A 22,543-nucleotide genomic window follows, 5' to 3' on the forward strand; every position below is an offset into this window, starting at 1 on the left:
GACATCAGTTAGTGTTGAAACAACTCCCGTCAAGACATTGACTGTTATAAAGGTGATATATAAAAGAGAAACATATAAAAAATTCACATGAAAATTACTTCCAAAAATAGCAACATGACAGTAGCAAAAGATAAACAGGATGTCCTATTGTATAGGGTGAGGGAAAGAAATAATTCTTCTTTTAATAAGAAAATCACCATTTACACAATAAGTCTGGTTCATTTGAAATTCATTTCCTTGTAGCACTTGACTGTGAACTCTGTAGTTGATTTGGCGGTGAAACTGAAGCCAAGGAGACTCAGTTAAATTTAACCATTATTGAAAAGGCACTAGAATTTATGATAATTATAGAACTTCTTTTTTCCAAATATTAATTTTTAAGAAAACAAATTAATTCAAAATAATTAAAGACATATTCCCTTCTTAGGCAAATATAATTATGTCAAATGATAGTGGATTTAAATATCAGGGGGAAAAATCACAATAATGGTGGAAACTCAGGGAAACTTAAGAACCTGCTTGATTTAAATGGACCATGGACCCCAATTCCAAGAATCCTGTTCAATAGCCTCATTTTTAGGTATGTGTTCTACACCACATAAAATAAAAGACAAAAAAAAATGAAGCATTTCCCCAATGAAACAGTATTATTTGAAATAATTAGGAATAGATGTAAGCATTCTTCTTATAAAGGTGGACCTTTAGAATAATTTTCTAAATGTTGCTCAATGTGATATTCCTTTATGGGACTGAAGAGTGTACTGGCCATTCACTAGCAGTATGTTATTACTGTCATTACGAATCCATTAGACATATTCAGGTGAGCTGAGTAACAGCCTTGTGACCAAATTCTCCTTCTCTAGCTTTTAATGTAGCATTTAATAGAACACAAATTGCTTCTTATTTATTTTTTTCCTACAGTAAATATTCTAAGAAAATGTAAAAGTCCTCTTCCTTTGCCCTTGGATATCAATAGAAATGTTAAATGCAGCGAATTTTCAGTATTAAGTTGCTGCATTTGTAGTGTTTATTATAATAACCAATAAAGCAGAGCTATATCAGATAAAACTAGTAGGAGAGGTTATTGAATCCAGAACACTCGATCCTAAGTGTAAAGTTTGAGGAGTGGTGGGGGAGGTGTCTAATGCTTAATAAGAACATGCAGTTTCCATTGTGTTTGGAATCTTCTATAAAAATGGTATAAAACTCATGCACACATGTACAGATAATACAAATACACACATGCATTTGTTTGTGAAAGAGACAGGTAGCATGGTTGCAGTAGACCTTATCTGAGTTTGAAAGTTATGCTTGGAACACTCTAGTCTAGTTCTGTACTATCTGATTTCTACCTGCCTTTCTTGGCCCAACAGCTCTTTCTACTAAGCCTGTTTTACCACCCTTGGCAGGTAGGACATGCAAAAGCATTCAACCAATGACTGGCAGCTGGAGTCTTTACATCAGCTTCCATAACCCTTGAGTAGGATAACCCTGAAGTATATGTCCTATACTGGCTGCCAGAGTCTCTCCAACAGGAAAAAAGTAAAATAAATAACGGTCCAGTCACTCACCACCGCAGCTGGCGTTAGTGACTCCCCTGTCGCTTTTCCATACTGTCCTACTGATAGTCCTTTACCTCCCAAATGAAACCTTTCACTTAAATCCTTGTTTTACCTTCAGCTTTTGCTGCTAGAAGAATCTAGACTAAGACATATGCCAACCATATGACTTTTAATTTAATAATCCTAGCAATATTTGAAATTTCAACTTAATACTTAGGTACAAATTTCAAATAATTTTGCTTACACAAACCTTTTTATTGTGATTTAATATGTTGTTCAGGTTTTTATAACGATCCACGCACATAATAGATAAGCTAAAAATGTAGGTATGAGATGTAGGCATATGTTTGCCTTAAAATTATACCAGGCTATTTCAAATACTACTAAATTCACCATTAATTTTGCCAGTTCAACTGTGTTTTATTAATTCTCATCTGAGGATATATTTTCCCCCAAGAGTTTTAGAGAGAGTGGAAGGGAGAGGGAAAGACAGACAGAGAAACATTGATGTGAGAGAGATACATCCATTGGTTGCCTTCCACGTGCCCTGACCAGGCCAGAGCCAGGGATTCCCCTGCAACTAAGGTATGTGCCCTTGACTGGAATGGAACCCAGGATCCTTCAGTCCACAGGCTGACGCTCTATCCACTGAACCAGACTGGCTCGGGCTAAACTGTTTTAATCATTGTATTAACCTTATAATGTTTTTAAATGTCACAAAAATAGTAAGAAGTGTTTCTGCTTGTTATTTATTGATATTCTGCAAATAGCAATTGATCAATCTGCTAATCTTGTAGCATTCATCCACAAGGAACAATGGGAACAGTCAAAATATTTTCCTTAACTTTTAAAAAACTTAAAGAAAAACCAAACAGATCACCATCCATTAACCATCTAGGAAAATGACTCCTTTCATGACTCCATCACAGCTTCATTTCAAATTCAGCAGAAACCTAAGACTTAAAGCTGCCATCTCACTCATGTTACCATGGGAATAGACCTCAGATCAGGGAAAAAGAAATAGATGGGGTTAGGAGCTCTCAAATAATCATTCAAAATCATGATGAGGGTTTTAGAGCTTCTTTCTTCGGTGATGATTTTGTAGCCTCTTAACCCCTTTTTGCCGGTCTGTTTCCATGGAAATATGACAAAAATGGCTGTACAAGCTTCCTGCAGAGACCATTAGCTAGCGTTCTGGTGAATTTCAGCTTCCGCTGCAGTCTAGGCTGGGCTAGATCTTTTTTCTATCAGTTTTACATATTAACCTACACTGTTCCTACACTTTGGCATTTCCTTTCTAATTTCTACTTTCTTTGAAAATTCTCTTCACAAATTTATAGCAAGATCACATTGATTTGTAATAGCACTGGACAAGGCTTCAGGTTTACATTTTAATATATGAACCAGGACATGTAGCCGCAGAGTGTCAGAACTTTTAGAGGCCTACAAAGGGAAATATTATTTAGTCACTAGACTCAAAATCTGATAGATAGGTTTGGTGTTATCATCATAATTAGCTAGTTAATGTTGGTAATAGGGAGAAAGCAAAGGGGAGGCCAGACATTGTAAGCATGGCCCTCTGGGCAGCGTCACCAGGAAGCTACAGCTTCACACTCCCCAGGGAACCACCAGTCCATTCCCTGCAGATCACTGCGGGGAGGGATTGAACAAAGGGATGGACATGGGCAGTGAAGTCAGAGTGACAAAGGCGAGGTGTTTGACTGCCAGTCTGGATACAAGGATCATTGGCTAGGAGGGTGGGAGCCACTACAAGGTGAAAAATCTTGGAAGGGAAAAAATACCCAGGTAAAGAATCTTCTTACTCCTTTTTCCCTCTTGCCCGCTTGTTCTGTGACCTGCACTCACCATGTGCTCACCTGTTCTCTCTCCAGAGCCATGTGGCCTTAAGCAGCTACATGGCCCATGGCCATGAGGACCCCACACACAATGGACTACAGCTGGAAACACAAGCTAAGCTAGCCAGATGCGGACTAGACTGGACTGTATTTTAATTTGGAACAGATATTCTGGATAGTGGTCTTAATCCTGGCCCTGCTGAAGACAAGATTGAGCTTTTTCTATGGCAAGGAGGGATTTTAGAGGGGAACCCTGTTTATTTTACATCATCAAGCTTTCTATGAAACCCTATCCTCCCATGGGGGCCTCTGCTATTTACTTTTCCAAGAACTCCACGTTCACTGATAACATTGATAGATATGTAACAGGGGTGATATTTAACATATTTAGTAATTGATAAGGCACGGCACCAACTGATCAGAGCAGCAGGTTTGTATTAGCTCATTACCAGCCCCATTACTACCAATAATAATTTAAACTAAAAGTGTGCTACGTAAGATGGTTAGCATTGTGCCCAGATAAAATTTCTAAGGTCACAAACTGAGCTCCTATAAAATTTACAAAAGAGTTTACAACAGAAACTGGGTAGAAATAACAGCATGCTATGTGTATAGCTTCATTTCTTCTACCTACTGAAATTTGCTGAACAGCTCAATCCAACAGGTTTTGCCAGGGGAAATCTTAAAGTTCTGATTGACCTTATAAAGTACTTTTATTCTTCAGAACTCTCTTATTTTATAGTTAAAGTTTTTACCTTTAAGATCTTGTCCTCTGAACTTGAATTGAATAAAAGTAAATTTCAATGCGTAATTATTTGATTTAGCTAGATTCCTAATTTAAATTCAATACAAACTAAGTTATTACATTAATTACTCTCTATTGATGTTTTCAACTAAACAGGTCATAACAACAATAATATCCAGTGCCCCAATAATTTTTCAAATCATCATCACCACTCCCAAATGCAGTTTATCATATTAAACACATGGCCCTTGCGGGCAGGGTTTGGCCTGCAGGCCAAGTCTGTACTTCAGATTATTTGTGAAAATAAAGTTTTACTAGAACACAGTCATATCCACTTCTGTGTTTCCTCTGTCTATGGCTGCATACTTACGAAAAAGACAGAGTCGAGTAGCTGCCACAGAGACCACATTGCAGAAGAGCCTATTTATTCTCTGTGGTCTTTTAAGCAAAAGTTTGTGACTCCCAGCTCGAGCTTTTCATTTTAATAAGATTATAAGATTTTTAGAGTCCTTTCTTTATTCTAAAAGCAGTATTTAAGAATAGACAAAAATGAGATTGCCTATGTCTGTACTTACATCCATGAATTCCACATTGGCTTTGGGACCAGTTGTTTCATTAAGAATCTTAATAGCTACAGGAATCTTCACTGTTTCTCCTTCAGGTACCCAGATACCCTTTGAGGGAAAAAAATTCCACATTAAATCTTTATTAAAACATATACAATATTCAATCTAGGAACAAAATTTGATTTAACACTCAACCGATTAATTCCTTAAACATAATTTACAAGTTCTATATTCTTTCATATAATCAACAAATATTTATCAAGCACCTGTTATATGTTACAAGTTACTTAGCAACTTTGTTTGTCTGCTTTTGTTATCTGAAGATGAATTGTACATGTGTTCTGCTTTCAGGGTGTTTACACTATTATAAAATTCCATTGGTGTGCATAAAAAGGTGGTGAATAGTGAAAACTCATTGAAACAAGATATAATAATATATTTGATGTGAATTATATCATCAACTTTCCAAGACTTTAAGAAGGCTGTTCCAATTTTTGAACTTCAATTGTCTCATTTGTAATTTAGAAGGCTGGACTAAGTAATACTGGAGGTTCTCTGCAGCTTTAATATTGTCTAATTAATTCTGAAACCAGAAAAAGAAAAAAAAAATGTTCTCATGTTCCTGAAATTTAATTTACAGATTAATTTTCTAAGGTGATTATTTAAGAATTAGTTTTCAAAGGCAAATACTAGGGAGTATTAAGCACATATTGATTTGTCTATATTATTAAATAGTGTTGTGTATCAAGGATTTTTATCTCTGAAGTAATATAAAATAATAGAGTCCCAGTGCACGAAATTCATGCATGGCTAGGGTCCCTAGTGGCTGCCGGCTGCCAGCCAAGGCCTCCCTTCCCCTGGCTGCTTGCCATGGCCACCCTACCCCACCGGCCGGGGAGAGAGGCCTCAGGCTGTTGGCCAGCCCGCCCTGGCCCCTGGTCAAACTCCTGGTCCTAAATTTGCATGTTAGGTTTTTATTATATAGGATTTATTTTGGCCATTGCCAGTTCTTTCTTCTTATGGAAATGTAATTATAATATCTGAACAGGATCTGTATATTGGAAAAGTATACAGAGTTTAAGTAAAGTACAACATTAAACTAAATAACAGCATTTCTGTATAAACAACTAACTCATTTGATTAAGGACCATGATTTTGGTAAGGCTTAGTTGGATGCATATATTACACAAGAATTTTTTCTTCATTCTTAAATTATATTGAAAGAATATTCAACTATCAGGTTACAGACTGCTGGCTGAGGAAAAATCGGTCATCCTTTAACAGGTGACAAGGATTATAATAATTAATATGTATTGAGATATTTTGTGTATCACACAATTTATTGGAATTCTCATAATACTCTAAGGTAGGTGCTTTTTTAAAAATTTATTTTTATTGTTTAAAGTATTACAAATGTCCCTTGCTTCTCCGATTGACCAGTTCCACCCTGCACCACTACCCCTAGGCCTACACTATTATCTGTCTCCATAGGTTATATATCTAAGTTCTTTGGATAGTTTCTTCCCACTCCCTTCTCCCCTTCCCTCTGAGATTCATCCATGCTCTGGATCTATTTTGTTCATCAGTTTATGTTGTTCATTAGATTCCACATATGAGTGAGATCATATGATACTTGTCTTCCTCTGACTGGCTTCTTTCGCTTAGCATAATACTCTCCAGGTCCCTCCATCTGTCTCAAAGGGTAAGAGATGCTTCTTTTTACAGCTGCATAGTATTCAATTGTGTAAATGTATATTTATACAATATACAAGAATATTTTTAAAGTATATTTTCTCCAGTGAACACATAAGGAAATATGAGGTTATATTTAAAAAGTCTCAAATTTTTTATTTGTTAGCTCTGAAACTAAAAGAATCATCTTAGGTCAGTTTTAACATTAAAATGAAAGAAAGAAAAAAAACAGTCTGTGATTCCTGAACAGAACATCTCTACTTCATGTCTTCCTTAAAGTTAGCTGGTTGTAGTCATAAAGAAATGATTAAACTTTTTTCTACATTGTATTTCTATGCAAAATATGTATTTGTGATACCCAAAGTTGTAATAAGGTAAGGGGAGATCTAAACAATAATTATTAAAGAGTGAAAATAATAAAGAAAAATGGACATAAACCTTTAGAAGGTGAATATAAAGGTTACATTCTTTTTAGAATGAAAAGGGAAATCTGTATGTCAAGTGCAAAAAAACAAGTTCCCTTTTGTATAATAATTTTCAAAAATTATTAATGCTTAAATGGGAGGAACAAACAAAAGCCCATCACCCATAGGCTACATTTTCTCAATGATGGTTCCTAGGGTGGAGAACAGACTTACCATTTTTCAATAAGGTAACATCAGAGAGATTAACCTATAAAGCTATTGCATCAATATTAAAATATTCCTAAATCATACTTTTGAAGTAAAAACATGAATTCAGTGTTAACTAATTTGCAATGCTTTTTAAATAAGTATAGACATTAATTTCTAGGTCCTACCAGACTAAGATACCCATAATATTGGTTCAAATCTTTTATGTTTAAACAGAGAATATATCCAACCAGGAGAAATAATTAACCAAAAATTGCCTAAGTCAATTTGCACTTGTGTAGTCAAAAATAATTCTTTATAGTTTAAACAGTATGTCCTTGTAAGAATTAACATATTATTTAAGACATAGGGTTAATGATAGACACACTACAGTTATGAGTCAAACATACTTATGGAACGTTCAATAACCTTTCAATGCAAGTAATTTTCATAAAGGTATAACATCATGGTCAATAGACAAATATTTGTTCTTAGTGAAAGTATTAATAAAGCTTTAAAAAAATCCCTAAATGGGTAATATTTTCCCTGTTGAGATCACAAGGTCATATTTAGTATTGAGTCATATGGTACCCGTGATTTAAAATAATATTCAATTTCCAAATCATATCATTTTTGAAAAAAAATATAAGGGTGATAGTCTTCTGGGAAACAATTAACAACTGAGTTGTCTTATAAATGGAAGTCCATTTTTTTCTACCATAATAAAAATAGAGAAACAGGATAAATTGTGTTTCTTTGAACATACAAAGAAATGATATGTGGAAGGCATCAAGTAAGCCTACAATCATTTCTATTCAATTACATGCTTAGTTATTACTTTCATTAACCAATGTCTCCCCAATAATTAAATAAAAATTCAAAGAAATTAAAATAGCAATAATAGTAATTTTGAATTTCATTGAATAAAACATGTATACTAAAATATTAAGAAACTTACCCTTAGAATAAAACAATTTTTAAAGAAAGAAATTTTATTGCTTTTAAAACATTCAGTATAGAAAATTAAGATTTGTATTTTAATTTTTAAAATTTTCTGTTTAAAAATCTCTGTCTTAAATAGAAAAAATTAAATATTTAAAAATGAAAAATTCCTAAGATCCCATCTATTTTAACAGTTCCTTACTAATAAAGGCCTAAGTAGTTGTCACACCATGATGCCCTCACGCCATCACAAGAAGGCTGTGCACACAGTGGGTGTATGGAGGTGGGTGGGGCTGGGCTTGATGTTGAATGTGAGGCATGGAGCCTGCCTGGGAGACCCGCCTCTGCGAGGCAAGGCCTGCCTAGGAGTCTGGTGAGGCCTGCCTGGGGGTTCTGCCTCCTCCCAGCTCCGTGTGGGGAGGCATGCCTGAGGGTCCTGGGGGTCCCCGCCTCCCGGCTCCACACGGCGCAGAAGTGGGACCCCTGGCTTTGGCCTACCTCTTTGGGGCAATCCATTGAGGAGCCCCGGATGGGTGGGTGGGGCCTAACCACTTTGGGGCAATCGATCACGGGGCTCCCACACTGACAGGGCACAGGCCAGGCTGGGGGACCACCCCCCTCCCGAGTGCATGATTTTTATGTACCAGACCTCTAATATGTTTATAAAAATGTAGGCTTGCGTGTAGCTTTAAAAAATATATAAAACTGGCAAAGTAAACTTGGAAATTGGAAGAATGAATATTACAAGAACTATTTAGCACTGAGCAAGCAGAATTTCTTCTTGTTGTTAATTAAAAAAAAATTTCACTACTATTAATTGTGGGCCTGGACTCTGAATTGGTTTTGTGATTAAGCTAAAAAGTAAACATACAAATGCCACCATTTGAACTCTCCCTTTCCAGAAATGCTTCTCTTGTTGAAAACGTGTGATGTTACCCTCTCCTTCTGTCTGACCTGAATTTCACAAAAATACTCACTTTTTCAGTTTGCATACAATGGTGAGGATGTCAAAACTGGACATTTTTCTATTAAATCATACATGTTACCGGAAAAACAAAAAGTGGTTTAGGTACTAGTCCTGTCCTATTAAGGAGCCAGCACACTTGTGTGGATTCTAATGGGATTAGCTAAATGGGGAGAAGTTTGAATGGAAGAGAAGAAAAGAAGAGGGGCGATTGCGACACGTACCTGGCCTGTCGGGGATTTTGTAGAGCTCTGTGTAGAGGTTGGGAGCTGGGTATTTTGGATGAGGATAAAATTTGTCCGAGGGGGGATGATATCAAAAGGGGCTCCAAGGTGTTGAGAGAAAGAACTAAATGTAGGCTTTGTATCAATGTTTCCTTCTCTCTCACATTTGTACCCATTCCCAACCTGATTGATAAAAACTAATGAATTCATTTGTGCATCAACATCTCCATAGTATAAAGCTTCTCCTCTCTGGATATTAAAAGGGAATTAAGTTGATTAGAGCAATAACTCTGGCTATTAATTAAAACAAGTATGAGGCAAACTTAAAATAATTGATGGTACATATTAATTTTGTACTTACTTTATACACGGTTCCAAAAGCACCTGAACCAAGTACTTTTACTCTTTTGAGTTCAGTTTCTTTCAAAATACGAAGCTGAGCTTGATTGGGCGCTGTGCCACTTGGAGTTAAGGGTTCTACCAACTAAAAATAAATAAATAAGACAGGTTACAACTTCCAATCCAACAACCACTGCCTCTCTTTCTCTATCCCTCGCTGGTGCCCATTCTCACACATACAAAAACACACAAGCACACTTTTTCTTGAAAAACGATATCTTTGTAAGATGGATGTCACCATTCCTTCAGACCCTATCCTTTCTCTGCTCATGCTCTTTGACTTGGTGAGCTGGAGTTATACTGGGCTTGGAGATTCCCATCCCCCCATTTTTAGAAAAACTTAGAGACTACTTAGAGGCTCTTCATTCTACTTTTTCAAGCCCCTTTCTTTTTGGCATTTCCAGCTAAGACTTGGATGCCTGCATACTCTAGTGAAGTTTTCTTTCTCATTTAAGATGGTTTGGCAGATCAAAACATGAAATGGTGCCTACTTGGCACTTAACAGCCAGAGTAAACATGTCAGAAGAGAGGGGGAAAAAAGAGTTAGCACAATGCCAATACTCCTGGACGGTGCTTCTAAAACTTCCATGTACATATCAATCACCTGAAGCCCTTGCTAAATGGCAGATTCTGGTTCAGTAGGTCTGCAGTTGGGGCTGAAATTTGCTTTTTACAGATCTCCCAAGTATTTCCTCTGTATGATGATGGTCCCTAAACATATTTTAAGTAGCAAGACCCAGATATCTTCTAGATCAAAAATTCTAAAATGCTGTGAATCTATTCTAGATCATGAGTGAATGCTAGGAAATGCAAAGGAATAAAACTACACCAAGGAGTGAGATTAGTGAGGTTTGGTTTCCTGAAGGAAGAACGCTAAAACTGTTCTTGAGATGATGAAAAGCAGGTTGTCATGACAGAGGACACTGCCACCATGAACAGTTTAGACCAGCCGTGGGCAAACTACGGCCCGCGGGCCGGATATGGCCTGTTTGAATTGAATAAAACTAAAAAAAAAAAAAGACCGTACCCTTTTATGTAATGATGTTTACTTTGAATTTATATTAGTTCACACAAACACTCCATCCATGCTTTTGTTTCGGCCCTCTGGTCCAGTTTAAGAACCCATTGTGGCCCTCGAGTCAAAAAGTTTGCCCACCCCTGGTTTAGACACAGGATCAAGGAGAAGGAGGGTACCACAGGGAGCGGAACAGGTCTGAAGGGTGAGGGCCACGAGAGCATGATGTGGACTGGGTGTGGCTGAAGGAGGTAAACTAGGGCTGGTACTGTTAGATGTGATAGTTTAGGTGCCATTCAGTCAGAGAGGGTGAATAAGCAAGGGGACATGTATGTGAATGTGTGCCAATGTCTTGCTTATGTGAGAAACAAAAATGTAGACAATGAAGAGACCCTGGCACCACAACGTCTATATCCTATGTTCAAATTTTAGATGGTTAATTATGCTTAAGGAAAAGGCAAGAGAAATAGAACTTGCTATTTTATTAAGTTAAATAAAGGAGCTAAATTTTAAACACAGACAAATAGCTTGTACTTTATCAGCATAAGGGAGTAATTAAGGGCTACTCCTACTCAAATTATCTTGAAAACCAGCACAATATTACAAGATGTCTGTTTATAGGATAGGGGTAAGTTCACCGTGGCCCTCCAGTGTGGCTATATTATGCTTCTGTGAACATCATGGTTGACTGAATTTAGCTGCACAGAGTGTTGTATGGAGGTAAGCTTAGCCATGGCAAGAACTTTGGGAAGAAGATGCTACAAATTATCAATAAACTTAGGTTGCTTTCTAACAGTCTGACAACTAATATACTTTTATTTCATCTTCAAATTTACATTGTTAAAACACATAACTGCATTTAAGTCACATAAAAAAAATCTTAGAAAAAAATCACAAAATTCTTTGTTAAATCTGAAAAAAAGGGGTCTCCTGAAGAGAGTCCCCTTGATTTGAATTCACCTCTGTTGTGTAGCATTTGGTTAGTACATTTTGATAAACACACAATGAGTAAGTTTTATGAATTATTTTTTTAAACCCTATACAAAAGTCAAATAAAATCATCTGCAAGATTAGACTAGATTTCCTACTTAAGGCTAGCTTTATTTAAATATATACATACATATTTAAATATATATACATATATATATATATATATATATATATATATATATATATATATATGTATACACACACACACACACAGTATCCTGCTTTGGCATATACAATGCAATCATTTCATATTTTGAAAGCTTCACAATTCTACCTGAGATGTTTAGTCTCTTACAATTTCCTGGGGTATCATTTAAAATTGTCTTAGAACATGTTGTTTTCACCCCTTCCCCCAGGAATTTGAGTATTATACCTTTAAATAAAGCATAGTTTCATTTTTGAACCAAAATGGTGGAAAGAGAATTAAGTTTATAGTCATAGGTTTGTATACCAGGGCTACCATTCACAGGCTTAGAAAGCAACTTACCCTTCTGGCCCCCTCATTCCACATCAGTGAAACAAGTAAACCAATAATTACCTTAGAAGATTGCTAAAGAAGGCAATGGTATATAATATAGAGTGAAAACGTTGGCGCATTGCCTGTCATATGTAGGCACTGAATCTGTCACTCTTCCAGGGGTAGGATCAGCTGTCATTAATACATTACAGCATCTATCAAAGCATCAGGCTCACAGTGCATCTCAATAAGTATGTGTTGGAAAAATATACATTTCCTACTTTTATTTTGTAACAGAAGAAAGACAAAAATCTGAAGCAAAAGTTTTGGAAAAGTATGGCAACTTGAAATACATTCTAATATACCATGCTTTAACAAACTGTTCACTGGTGAGTCAAATTTCCAGCTTCAATATTAAGGATTTAAGTCAATCCTCTTAAAAATTCCTCTTCTATTGCCCAACCAGCATGGCTCAGTGGTTGAGCATTGACCTATGAACCAGGTCATGGTTCAAGCCCTGATCAGGGCACATATCCAGGTTGCAGGCTTAATCCCTAGTGTGGGGTGTGTAGGAGCAGCCAATCAATGATTCTCTTTCATCATTGATATTTCTCTCTCTCTCTCTCTCTCTCTCTCTCTCTCTCTTCCTCTCTGAAGTCAATAAAATTATATTTTTTTAAAAAAATCCCTCTTATATTTAAATGGTAAAAAAATCATAGGTATTTACTTATACTGAGAGAAAGATAGGAATGAATTCAACAATTATCTAATTTAGTCCTACATAACTTTCTACATAAATAGAATTTGTGGATAACTTTCTACATAAATAGAATTTGCTTTAGAAACCAATCAGTATGAGTTTATTTAGTAATAAAATGCCAATTTGAAGGACATTCTTAGAAAGCACCATACTAACAAAACAAAACAACTCTTTCCATAACAATGAGTTTTTCTGCACCTGGTTAAGAGACATAATTTCTCTCCTATATATTCAATCACCTAAATGTCCACTGCTGTCCCAAGCCTTCAATTCCTCTCCAATTATTATTTATTCACTTTCCAGAATTCTCTCGCTGACTGCCCCAAGCTAAACACGAGGAAGATTCTGTCTGCCTCCAGCATCCTACCTAAGCTGAAAATACACACAGCACATGCACTGTGCTCAAACTTATTCACATGTGTAAACGTGAAACCAAGTTCTCTGTAAACATCCAACTCAGCTAGAAATCACTACTTATGTTGTCCCATGTATACAACTAACTACCTTTTGAAAGTTTACTCATATTTATTGATGGGACAGCCCATTCTAATTTTAAATAACTCTAATCCTTAGGAAGCATTTTAATATATGAAACCATAAAGTAGCTTCTTCTATCTAACTATGATTTCTTGAGAAAAAAAGCTAAAATTTAATTCATTATCTGTGCAAAATTTATGAATGATTGAATATTTCTATTTCTGTTATTGTTAGGAGGAAAAATCAAGACTGTCACACTGCCAATTAGAAAAAGAAACAAAAGCCAAGGAAAGCTATGTCTCAGAACAGATGAGCTCTGAATAGCTCAGCCTGGCAGGAGTGTGTGTATCAGGAGGAAGCGATAGTATTCCAGTTACGAAGAATCTGGTAATACATATTCTTCTGTAATTGTTTTTTCCCTATAACCAGTACAGTGAAAGCTATCAGCTTTCATGCTAGGGAACTCATAGCAATAGAAAAGAAATTATAATAATATATGGTAATTTACATATTCACAGTAACTAACATGCACAATATTAAATGGATCTCATAAATTGCGTGATAAGGTCTGTGTGATTACAACACTAAGCTTTATCCTGTAAGCTCAGCCTTTCACTGCTGGAATAATGACCCCAATTAAAGCATAAACTGCTTGCCTGTCTGGATTTATTTTGAACCAGAAAAAAACTATCCCTAACATTTTTCTAGATCTGCTACTGAGATATGCTCTATCCAGATAATTTCTAGATATACTAGAGCTTGATAACGGGACCCCTCTCCCAAAAAAATCTGTCTTTTCATCAATAAGGTAATTTCCTTGACCTATGGTTTTGATCCTCTTTAAGCCATGAACATGCCTTGATTACTTTTACTATATACTCTGATTTTTTCATCAATTTTATATAACATACTATAAAATATAAGCCCTCTGAACAAAATTTTCACTTGGATTAAAAACTGAGTATCCTATAAAACCTCCAAACCTAATGAAAATCCCTAAACACATGAAGAGAAGAAATAAACAGGTCACCTCTGTTTCCAGGAATCTTCTCAAGGCTCTTTTCTTCTTGATGCTCTTTCTTCTCGCATAAACTGCGAACGTTAGACCCATGATGACCAGGATAAAGAGCCCTCCAATGACTCCGGCTGCAATTAGAGGAGTTCTGCCAACCAGAATGGAAAAAAAAATATGAAGAGAGAAAAGACAGAGGAAGAACAAAGAGCCACTGTACATATCCACATATCACAAATCTAGTCAGTTAGATGTAATAAAAATAAAAATGCTTTAGAGTTATAGCAAAACTTCTATGGTTAAATAGGTAGTTGTTTTTTCAAGTAATAATTCATGCACATACAATTAATCTTGGGATATGAGCAGCCACACATGCAATTTCATAAAAAAATAATATAAAACGTGGTAACAATGAAGAACTAAGGCCAAAATGTTAATATATGAGCATTTTAAATTATTTTAATGTAACTTTTATCTATAAGTGAATGGAAAATACATCTTAATCAGATTGTGGTATTAGGTAATATTATTTTCAACATTTTCTCTAAAATAGGCATTCTCAACAGTGGCACATTTGGCATTTTGGGCTTGATAATATATTTGTTGTGGGGGACTGGCTTGTGCTTTTTAGGATGGTTAGGAGCATCGTTGGCCTCCATCCACTAGGTGTCAGTAGCACCTCTATCTTCCAGCCATGACACTATCTCTAGACATGGTCAAATGTCTACACAAATCACCCCTTGTCGAACCCCACTCCTCCAAAATATGAGGATACCACTAAGAGAGCTGTATTGGCAGAAGTGCTATTTCAAACTCTGGCAAAGGCAACTCTGTTGACAGGAGAAAGATAAAAATTGAATCAGAGTTATGATGACAGGAGTACATATTATCATCAAAAGTGTGTCTAAGCATCATTTGGCCATAAAACAGGTTTACAAATTAGGTATTGCATAAAAAGGTGTTAATAGAACCAAAGAGGGATTAGAAAGAGACTGAGTAGAGATTTTTATTCTTAACATTGTTGGCTAAGATGTAGTTTTGTTTTGAAATATATTTTTATTGATTTCAGAGAAGAAGGGAGGGAGATAGAGAGATAGAAATATCAATGATGAAAGAGAATTATTGATTAGCCTCCCCCTGCATGCCCCACACTGGGGATGGAGCCTGCAACCTGGGCATGTGCCCTGACTGGAATTGAACCGTGATCTACTGGTTCATAGGTCAATGCTCAACTACTGAGCCACGCTGGTCAGCAAGATGTAGTTTTAAAGTGGATTTTTATTGTTTTTTAAGATAAAATATAAAAAATTAATTTAAAATATTTCTTTAAAAGTAATATTTGTGGTTTTAACTTCTTGTTCTAGAATACAGTAGTAACTAGTAGTATATATGTATTTCTGTATTTCAGAAAATATTTTAAATTTTCAACTCAAGGCATAATTTTTAGTTCAAATGTTCAACATATCCCTGAAAAGCCACTATTCTACAAAAGGGTGTATTTTTGTTTCCTCAGCCCAATTTTCAATTGCAAAGGATTTAAGTATGATTTAGAATAGTGCCCAACATTTTGTTAATTCTAAACTTGCACTAAACTTTAAACTCATCGTGTTTATTTTGCAAAGAATAAGTGATATGCATTTATAAAAATATATGTCAATATCACTGTAAATGATAAGAAATCATCTATTTGGTATTTATTTATTTTTTTCTGTGTGTGTTAAGAAGGATCACTAAGTATGGACCAGAAATTGGAAATATTGGGTTACGAAACAGTAGGATTACAAGTAGGGAAAAGTTGAGACTGTGTGTGTGCATGTGTGTGTGTGTATGTGTGTGTGTGTGTGTGTACGCGCGCATAGATGCATGTAAAAATATCTGGAATAATATACAATAAGACACTAATCAGTAGTTGTCTCTGAATAGTATCACTATGGTGCTCTTGTTTTTGTGTATTTACTTGTGGGAATTTTCTAATTTTCTACAATGTATTTATTTCATTTTTGAAATAAAAGTTTACTAAATTTAAAAAAAAAAACCCACAAAAAAATAAATCATTGTCCAAACCAAGCATGTCAAACTCGCGGCTAGTGGGCCACATGCCTCGAGTATTTGGGCCGTGTTAGCCTTTGAGTTTGGCATGCTTGGTTTAAAAGTTTATTTTTATAATACTGACTTTGTTTTCTTTTCTTTCTTGAATGTTTATTTTGTTATTTTATTTTTTAAATATATTTTTATTGATTTTAAATATATTTTTCAGAGAGGAAGGGAGAAGGAGGGAGAGATTAGGAACATCAATGATGAGAGAGAATCATTGATTGGCTGCCTCCCACATGCCCCCTACTGGGGACTGAGCCTGCAACCTGGATATCCCCCAGGACTAACGCTGGCAATTGCCAACTAAACTATATTTCTGAAAGTATTTCCTCTTATATGTGTGAGCAACAAATGTTTATCCATTCAATTGTTAGACCAATTTAGAGAATTACAGAGACCTCAAGCTAACAAGTCTTTATACTGTGTGTGTGTGTGTGTGTGTGTGTGTGTGTGCATGAATGGTTCATAAATTAAGGTCAGAAAGATGATTCTCTGTAATCTTATATATATTTTTAAAAGATATAATTAGGTAACATTGCTATGGTCCTATACTTTAGCTTCCTTCTGACAAATTTATAGTGGCCATCAGACAAAAGCATGAGTCTAGCATAAACCAGAGGTTAATGTATTTTCATCAATGTACTCCATGTTTCTTAATTTGCTCTTGCTATCAGAAAACATACAGTTGATCAAAAATGTGTTGCTTCTTTATTTAAAGAAAATTTTTACAATCACTTGTCAACTGAGATAGAAAACACAACTCTGAAAATAACATTTTCAATAGTGTATTAACTATGTAAGCAGTTTAAAAATAGCAAGTTTATATAGGAGAAACATAAGATTTGACTGACATCAAAGTCAAGGTACTGATGGGTTTTATAAAACATGTAGTGTCACTAACCATTCACTTCATTTTCAATGGGAATTAATCTAATAGAAATCAAAATGTCAAAGACTTTCTATCCAGATATAGAAAACATTCATTTCCATAGAGCTAAACCAGAGATTTATTTTGTCCTATACACTACCCTTAAATTCAAATAATTTAAATAGATTAAATATAAAGTTTCCATTCTAATAATACTTGTATATTTTTCATGAATATTTTTAACAAGCATTATCTACTTTTATAATAATATGTAAAATAGATCTTATAAACTCCATACTCAATAAGAAATTGACTCTCAATAGTTAATATACCTAGATAAGTTCAAACATAAATGATAATGCTAACATTTTACATCTTAGAATCTCAAGTCCCTTAATTTTTTTAGCTATGTCATGTTGTCTCTCTTTCTACGTATGATTCAATCGAATTGTTTTTTAAAGTAGCTAAATATGATTCATCAGATTTTTCTTCAATACCTGTATTTGATAGTAGAGAATAAAAATGCACATGTGTTTATTTAGGGGTTCTAATAAACTCTTTGATTTTATATTTACTTACATCTTACTACTGTGATTTTCATCAGATTTTTGTTTCATCTGCATCGCTATGTTCAGTGTGTTTTAAATTTAATAAATACTTTATGCCCTTATTGGAGTTTGTAAGTGACATTATTCTTTACTTAGATTCATTTCATTTGTTTTCTCAGTTAAGAGGGTGTTTTGGGGGAGGGGGGCTTTAAAAATTGCATTTCCTTTAAGAAAGGCAAGGACAAGCAGTGTCTGTTATCCTACTGACAGTGCCTCTGAGCTGCCACTCGGTTCAGTCTTCCCCAGAGCAGCTTGGGTTTGGAACAGGAGACCTTGAAGCACTAGGAAACACTGAAATTCCACAGAAGACATTTTAAGGGTCACTGCCTAGGGCAAGGAGAGCCGCATTAACAGGATTTTTTTTCCTCCTGCAAATTGTGCTTATTCTGACCCAGAATTCCACCTGCTCTATAAATATGACACACAGTTTCCTTTTGAGGAAATGAATGTGATCTGGGTCAGAATCTGATGTAGGCCTCAGTTGACAGTTACAGTATTTGTATGCCTCTGCTTTGATTACAATTTGAGATTCCTCTGTTATGTCTTAAATACGACCAGGATATACATAAGTGCCGAAACATATGACTTTCAGCATACTCTCCCTCTTCCTAAGCAAATTTGAATGTTTCGTGATTTTTCTTCATGTGTTAAAATAAAATGTTTTCAATGATATTCAATATGTAAATGTTACATATTTAAATCAGAGTTTCAAAGCATTTCAGTGGAAATATTATCATCAATATGTAACATCATCTGGGTTCTTTATTTCTAGTCTAGGATTAATAACTGAGAAAAATTTCTAACAGTTTCACAGTAATTTCTTCCTTCTCTTTATAGGCAATATTTACACATATCCATGTTTTTTTGTTTGTTTGTTTACCAGTCATAGGAAAGTACACAACTTGTACATTTGATTTTTGGAGCATTCTATGGTTAAGACATCATCCTGAGAATATCTATAACTCACTTATGAATTTTACACCTCTAAATTTTTTCCAGGTTAATTGACGTGTAATTGAAAAATAACTGAATTTGTATAAATAAAACAGTGAATCAGAATCTGACCAGAAAGAACTTTTCTTTTAAAGGTCCTTTTACGGTGAAATTCAACTATTTTTACCAACAAAATAAACATAATTTTATATGGTAAAAACATAAAATAAAAGAAAAGGTCAATTATTTTGACCTCAGATCAATTTTTGGTGCTCAGATTTTTTTCATGGTTTACATCTATTTAACAGCATCATACATGTCTAAATTAGTAGAGCAGTTTTATCATTGTCTACATAGTTCAAATACATAAATATGTTTAATACCACAAACAAAACATTGTAAACTTTTAATTAAAAATACATTATCTACAAGTACTACTCCATCCTATTATATATTCATTACATAGCCATGGTAATCTGAAGCAATATGACAAAAGATTAAAAAATTGAGGATAAAGCTCTTAACTTCAGTTGCATTACCTACCAAAATGGTTCAACATGTTCTGGAATTTATTAGCTTCATGTAAAGCAGTAAATATATTTTCATAAACTCTGCTTTATGAAAAAAGTGGAGGAGGTTAAATCATTGCAGACACCATTCTTTGTTCTCATATGCTAAATTTTCTTTAACCTCAAAATTGTCATTCATTCTAAGGACTGTAATTTCAGATACCTGTGTTATCAACTGAGATTATATCCTATTGCAAAATGCATCTCTCTATAGCTACCAAAGCATTAAGCCACACATTTGTGCGATGTTTACTGCGCACAATAAATTACATAATACAGATGTACGCAGTCTCATTTTCTGAGAATTTACAACCCAATATTTAAAGTAATAGTTTGATTTCTCTTTATATGCAATTCTGTATATAAACATCTTTGAATAGTTTTGAAACAGGAACTTTAGGAGAATATAGGCAGGCTTGGGGAATTTTTAGAATTGGGGTCCATGGAAAAACACAGGGCTACAGACTGGGAGAAGGTACATCTTCATAACACAAGGAAGCCAGGTGCAGATACATTTCCATATGACAAGGGAGCTGGAAGTAGCCAAAATAGATCTATATTTACCAAATAAAGAAAGAAGAAAGCCCAGAAGGAATGGAAGGACTATGAGGGAGGAGGGCCTCAGGAATCATTAAAGTAACCCATTCAAAAGGGAATATTAACCAATCAGAGGGGATATCAGGACATAGGAACTGCAGCTTTTATAAACCATGGAAACAGAAAGTTTGTGGGACCCTTTCCCCCTTCTCATGTGAGAGTCCATTCTGTGGGACTCTTTCCCTCTCCCCACATGGAAGTCTTTACTTGTTCTTCAATAAATCTCCACCTTTGCTATACTACCCTCTCTCTGTGGATTCATTCTTTGACTCCAGCGGACAAAGAATCCGGGTTCCAGTCCAGAAATTCCATTTCAGTTTAGTATACTTTTTATACACCCCAATCCTCGCCTTAGAATAAAAACATTTTTAAAATAAAATGCTTTCACCAAATTGTTAAGGAAATGTCACCCTTTAGAAGTATCATTCTTTTCACTCAGATAAGTTTTCTACTTATTTTGCCCTGCTGATCGAGCCTCCTTTCCTTCTGAGAGGACCTCCAAGTCGTCACTGAGGAGTGGATAGCTTTTAAGAATTCTTAAGATTTGGAGGAAGTGTGATGGGAGAAGAGTTTCAGAGGCAGGTACAACTGTGGGAGCAGATGCCAGGATTTTAGATATCCATGTAGGCTCACTGAACATTTCTTGCAAGATTAAAGAATGAAGCTACTTTTACTAGGGGTTTTATGTATGTGATGCCAAATAATTCTTCCAACATAATTAATTATGTATGATGAATCTGTGGTGGGTTACATACATCTTGCCCAAGGTCACAAGCATTCTATATGGATGGGCAAGACTTGAATCTTGGCAGCTTTAGCTCCAAAGACTACTGCTTCCATTAAAATATGATTATAAGCTTATATGAGAAATATTATTCTGGTAGCAAGTTGCAAAGAGAAGCCAGGGAACGAAGATATTTTTAAGAAGACTAGTTAGCTGATTATTTTAATAGTCCTCATCAGTGCCAATGACTTGGGAAGTATAGGGGTGCCGGGAGCCGGTCCATCCTTGCTGTTTCAAAGGACCTGGCATATATGGCATACTGTTCTTAATATGTTTGCTCACCTTCTTGGCACTATGTGTTTTAACCAAGGTCTCTGAGAAAGGTTGTTTCCCCAGGTAGGGATTTTCCCCTGAAGTTAGGGAGGGAATAAAACCTCTTAACTAAGTGCCAGGCGGGTAATTAATCACTTTAACTATGAACAATCATGCTTAAGCTACATAATCTTTACTCCCTGGAATGAAGATAAGAAACGCCCTAACCTTTGTAATAGAGATTGATAGGATTGAATCAACTGGTATAAATACAGATGCAACAAGACAGCAAGACACAGAACTTAGAACACAGAACTAAGAGAGACAGAACCTAGGCACAGAACCTACACAGAACTAGAGACAGAAGAACTTCGCTGGAGAGAACATGGCAAAAGATCCTGGACTGAACCTGACTACAGAAATGGGCAAGAGAACCTGACTAGAACCTGGTGACTGAACCTGGCTGGAGAACCTGGACTGAACCTGGCTGGAGAACCTAGCAAGAGAACATGGACACAGAACCTGGCTGGAGATCCTAACCAGAACTTCGCTGGAGATCCAGACCAGAACTTGGCTGGAGATCCTGGCTAGAGATCCTGGCTAGGCTGCTGATGAACTGAATGCTGCCTCCATGTCATCTCTTCTTCGCCGACTCCATCCACACCTTTGGGGACCCCTGGACCTGCTGGGGTTGGACCCCGGCATAGGGGATGAGGCAGAAAAGCATTACAATAACAGAAATGATTTTTTGAAAAGTATAAACTCAAGGTGAGGAGATATAAAAGAGTCATCAAAGATGGCTGAACCCCTCCTGATGCCTGGGTGAGTGGAAGGCTAATAAGGCAATTCATTCACGCTGTTATAAACAAACTAGTGGCCTGGTGCATGTAATTTGTGCACAGTGCGAGGAGTGTCCCTCAGCCCAGCCTGCACCCTCTCCAATCTGGGACCGCTGACTCCTAACTGCTCACCTGCCTGCCTGCCTGATTGTCCCTAAACACTCTGCCTACCAGCCTGCTCGTCCCCAACTGGCCCTCCCTGCCGGCCTGCTCACCCCCAACTGCCCTCCTCCTTGTCTGATCACCCCTAACTGCTCTGCCTTGGCCCTGCCACCATAGCTTTGTCCGGAAGGACATCCAGAAGGTCTCCAGGTCTAATTAGCATATTACCCTTTTATTAGTATAGATAAAGGAAACCTCATTTAAACTGGAGTTGGGAAGCCCTGAAGATGGCGCTCTCACACACTGCCATCCAAATCCCAAACAGGAAGACTTACACAGCAGAACAATTTCTCCTTGCCAGGCAAAACACCTTTGCCAATCACTACCTGAGCCTCTTTATCTGGATGCCTCAGGCTTGTGGTGGGATTTATAGCCCAGCCAATGAGAAACTGCCACACTCAGCCAATGAGAAGCTGTTACCACCCTCACTTTTCCAAATCTCCCAGCTTCCTCTTTTCCCCTGTAAAAGCAAACCTTTCTCCTCTGTTCTCCAGACTTGCCTATGGTTTGCCATACTGTTATTTTGGCCCAAATTGCTATTCTTCTACTATTCCCAAATTAACCC

The 22,543-nt window shown here is 36.1% G+C and overlaps 1 protein-coding gene across 1 annotated transcript in view; it reads right to left on the bottom strand.

Moving 5' to 3' along the window:
* Window positions 1–22,543, bottom strand: part of ERBB4 (erb-b2 receptor tyrosine kinase 4) — a 307,627-nt gene that overhangs the window by 189,524 nt on the left and 95,560 nt on the right. Inside the window, exons 15-17 of the mRNA XM_036319579.1 lie at window positions 14,291–14,423; window positions 9,524–9,646; window positions 4,739–4,837 (exon numbers count right to left, since the gene is read on the bottom strand). Of these exons, the coding sequence (XP_036175472.1) occupies window positions 4,739–4,837; window positions 9,524–9,646; window positions 14,291–14,423 (355 nt within the window). The remainder of the gene's footprint in view (window positions 1–4,738; window positions 4,838–9,523; window positions 9,647–14,290; window positions 14,424–22,543) is intronic.

This window comes from Myotis myotis, unplaced genomic scaffold (genome assembly GCF_014108235.1).
Source record: "Myotis myotis isolate mMyoMyo1 unplaced genomic scaffold, mMyoMyo1.p scaffold_m19_p_8, whole genome shotgun sequence".
In the NCBI taxonomy this organism is placed as follows: domain Eukaryota; kingdom Metazoa; phylum Chordata; class Mammalia; order Chiroptera; family Vespertilionidae; genus Myotis; species Myotis myotis.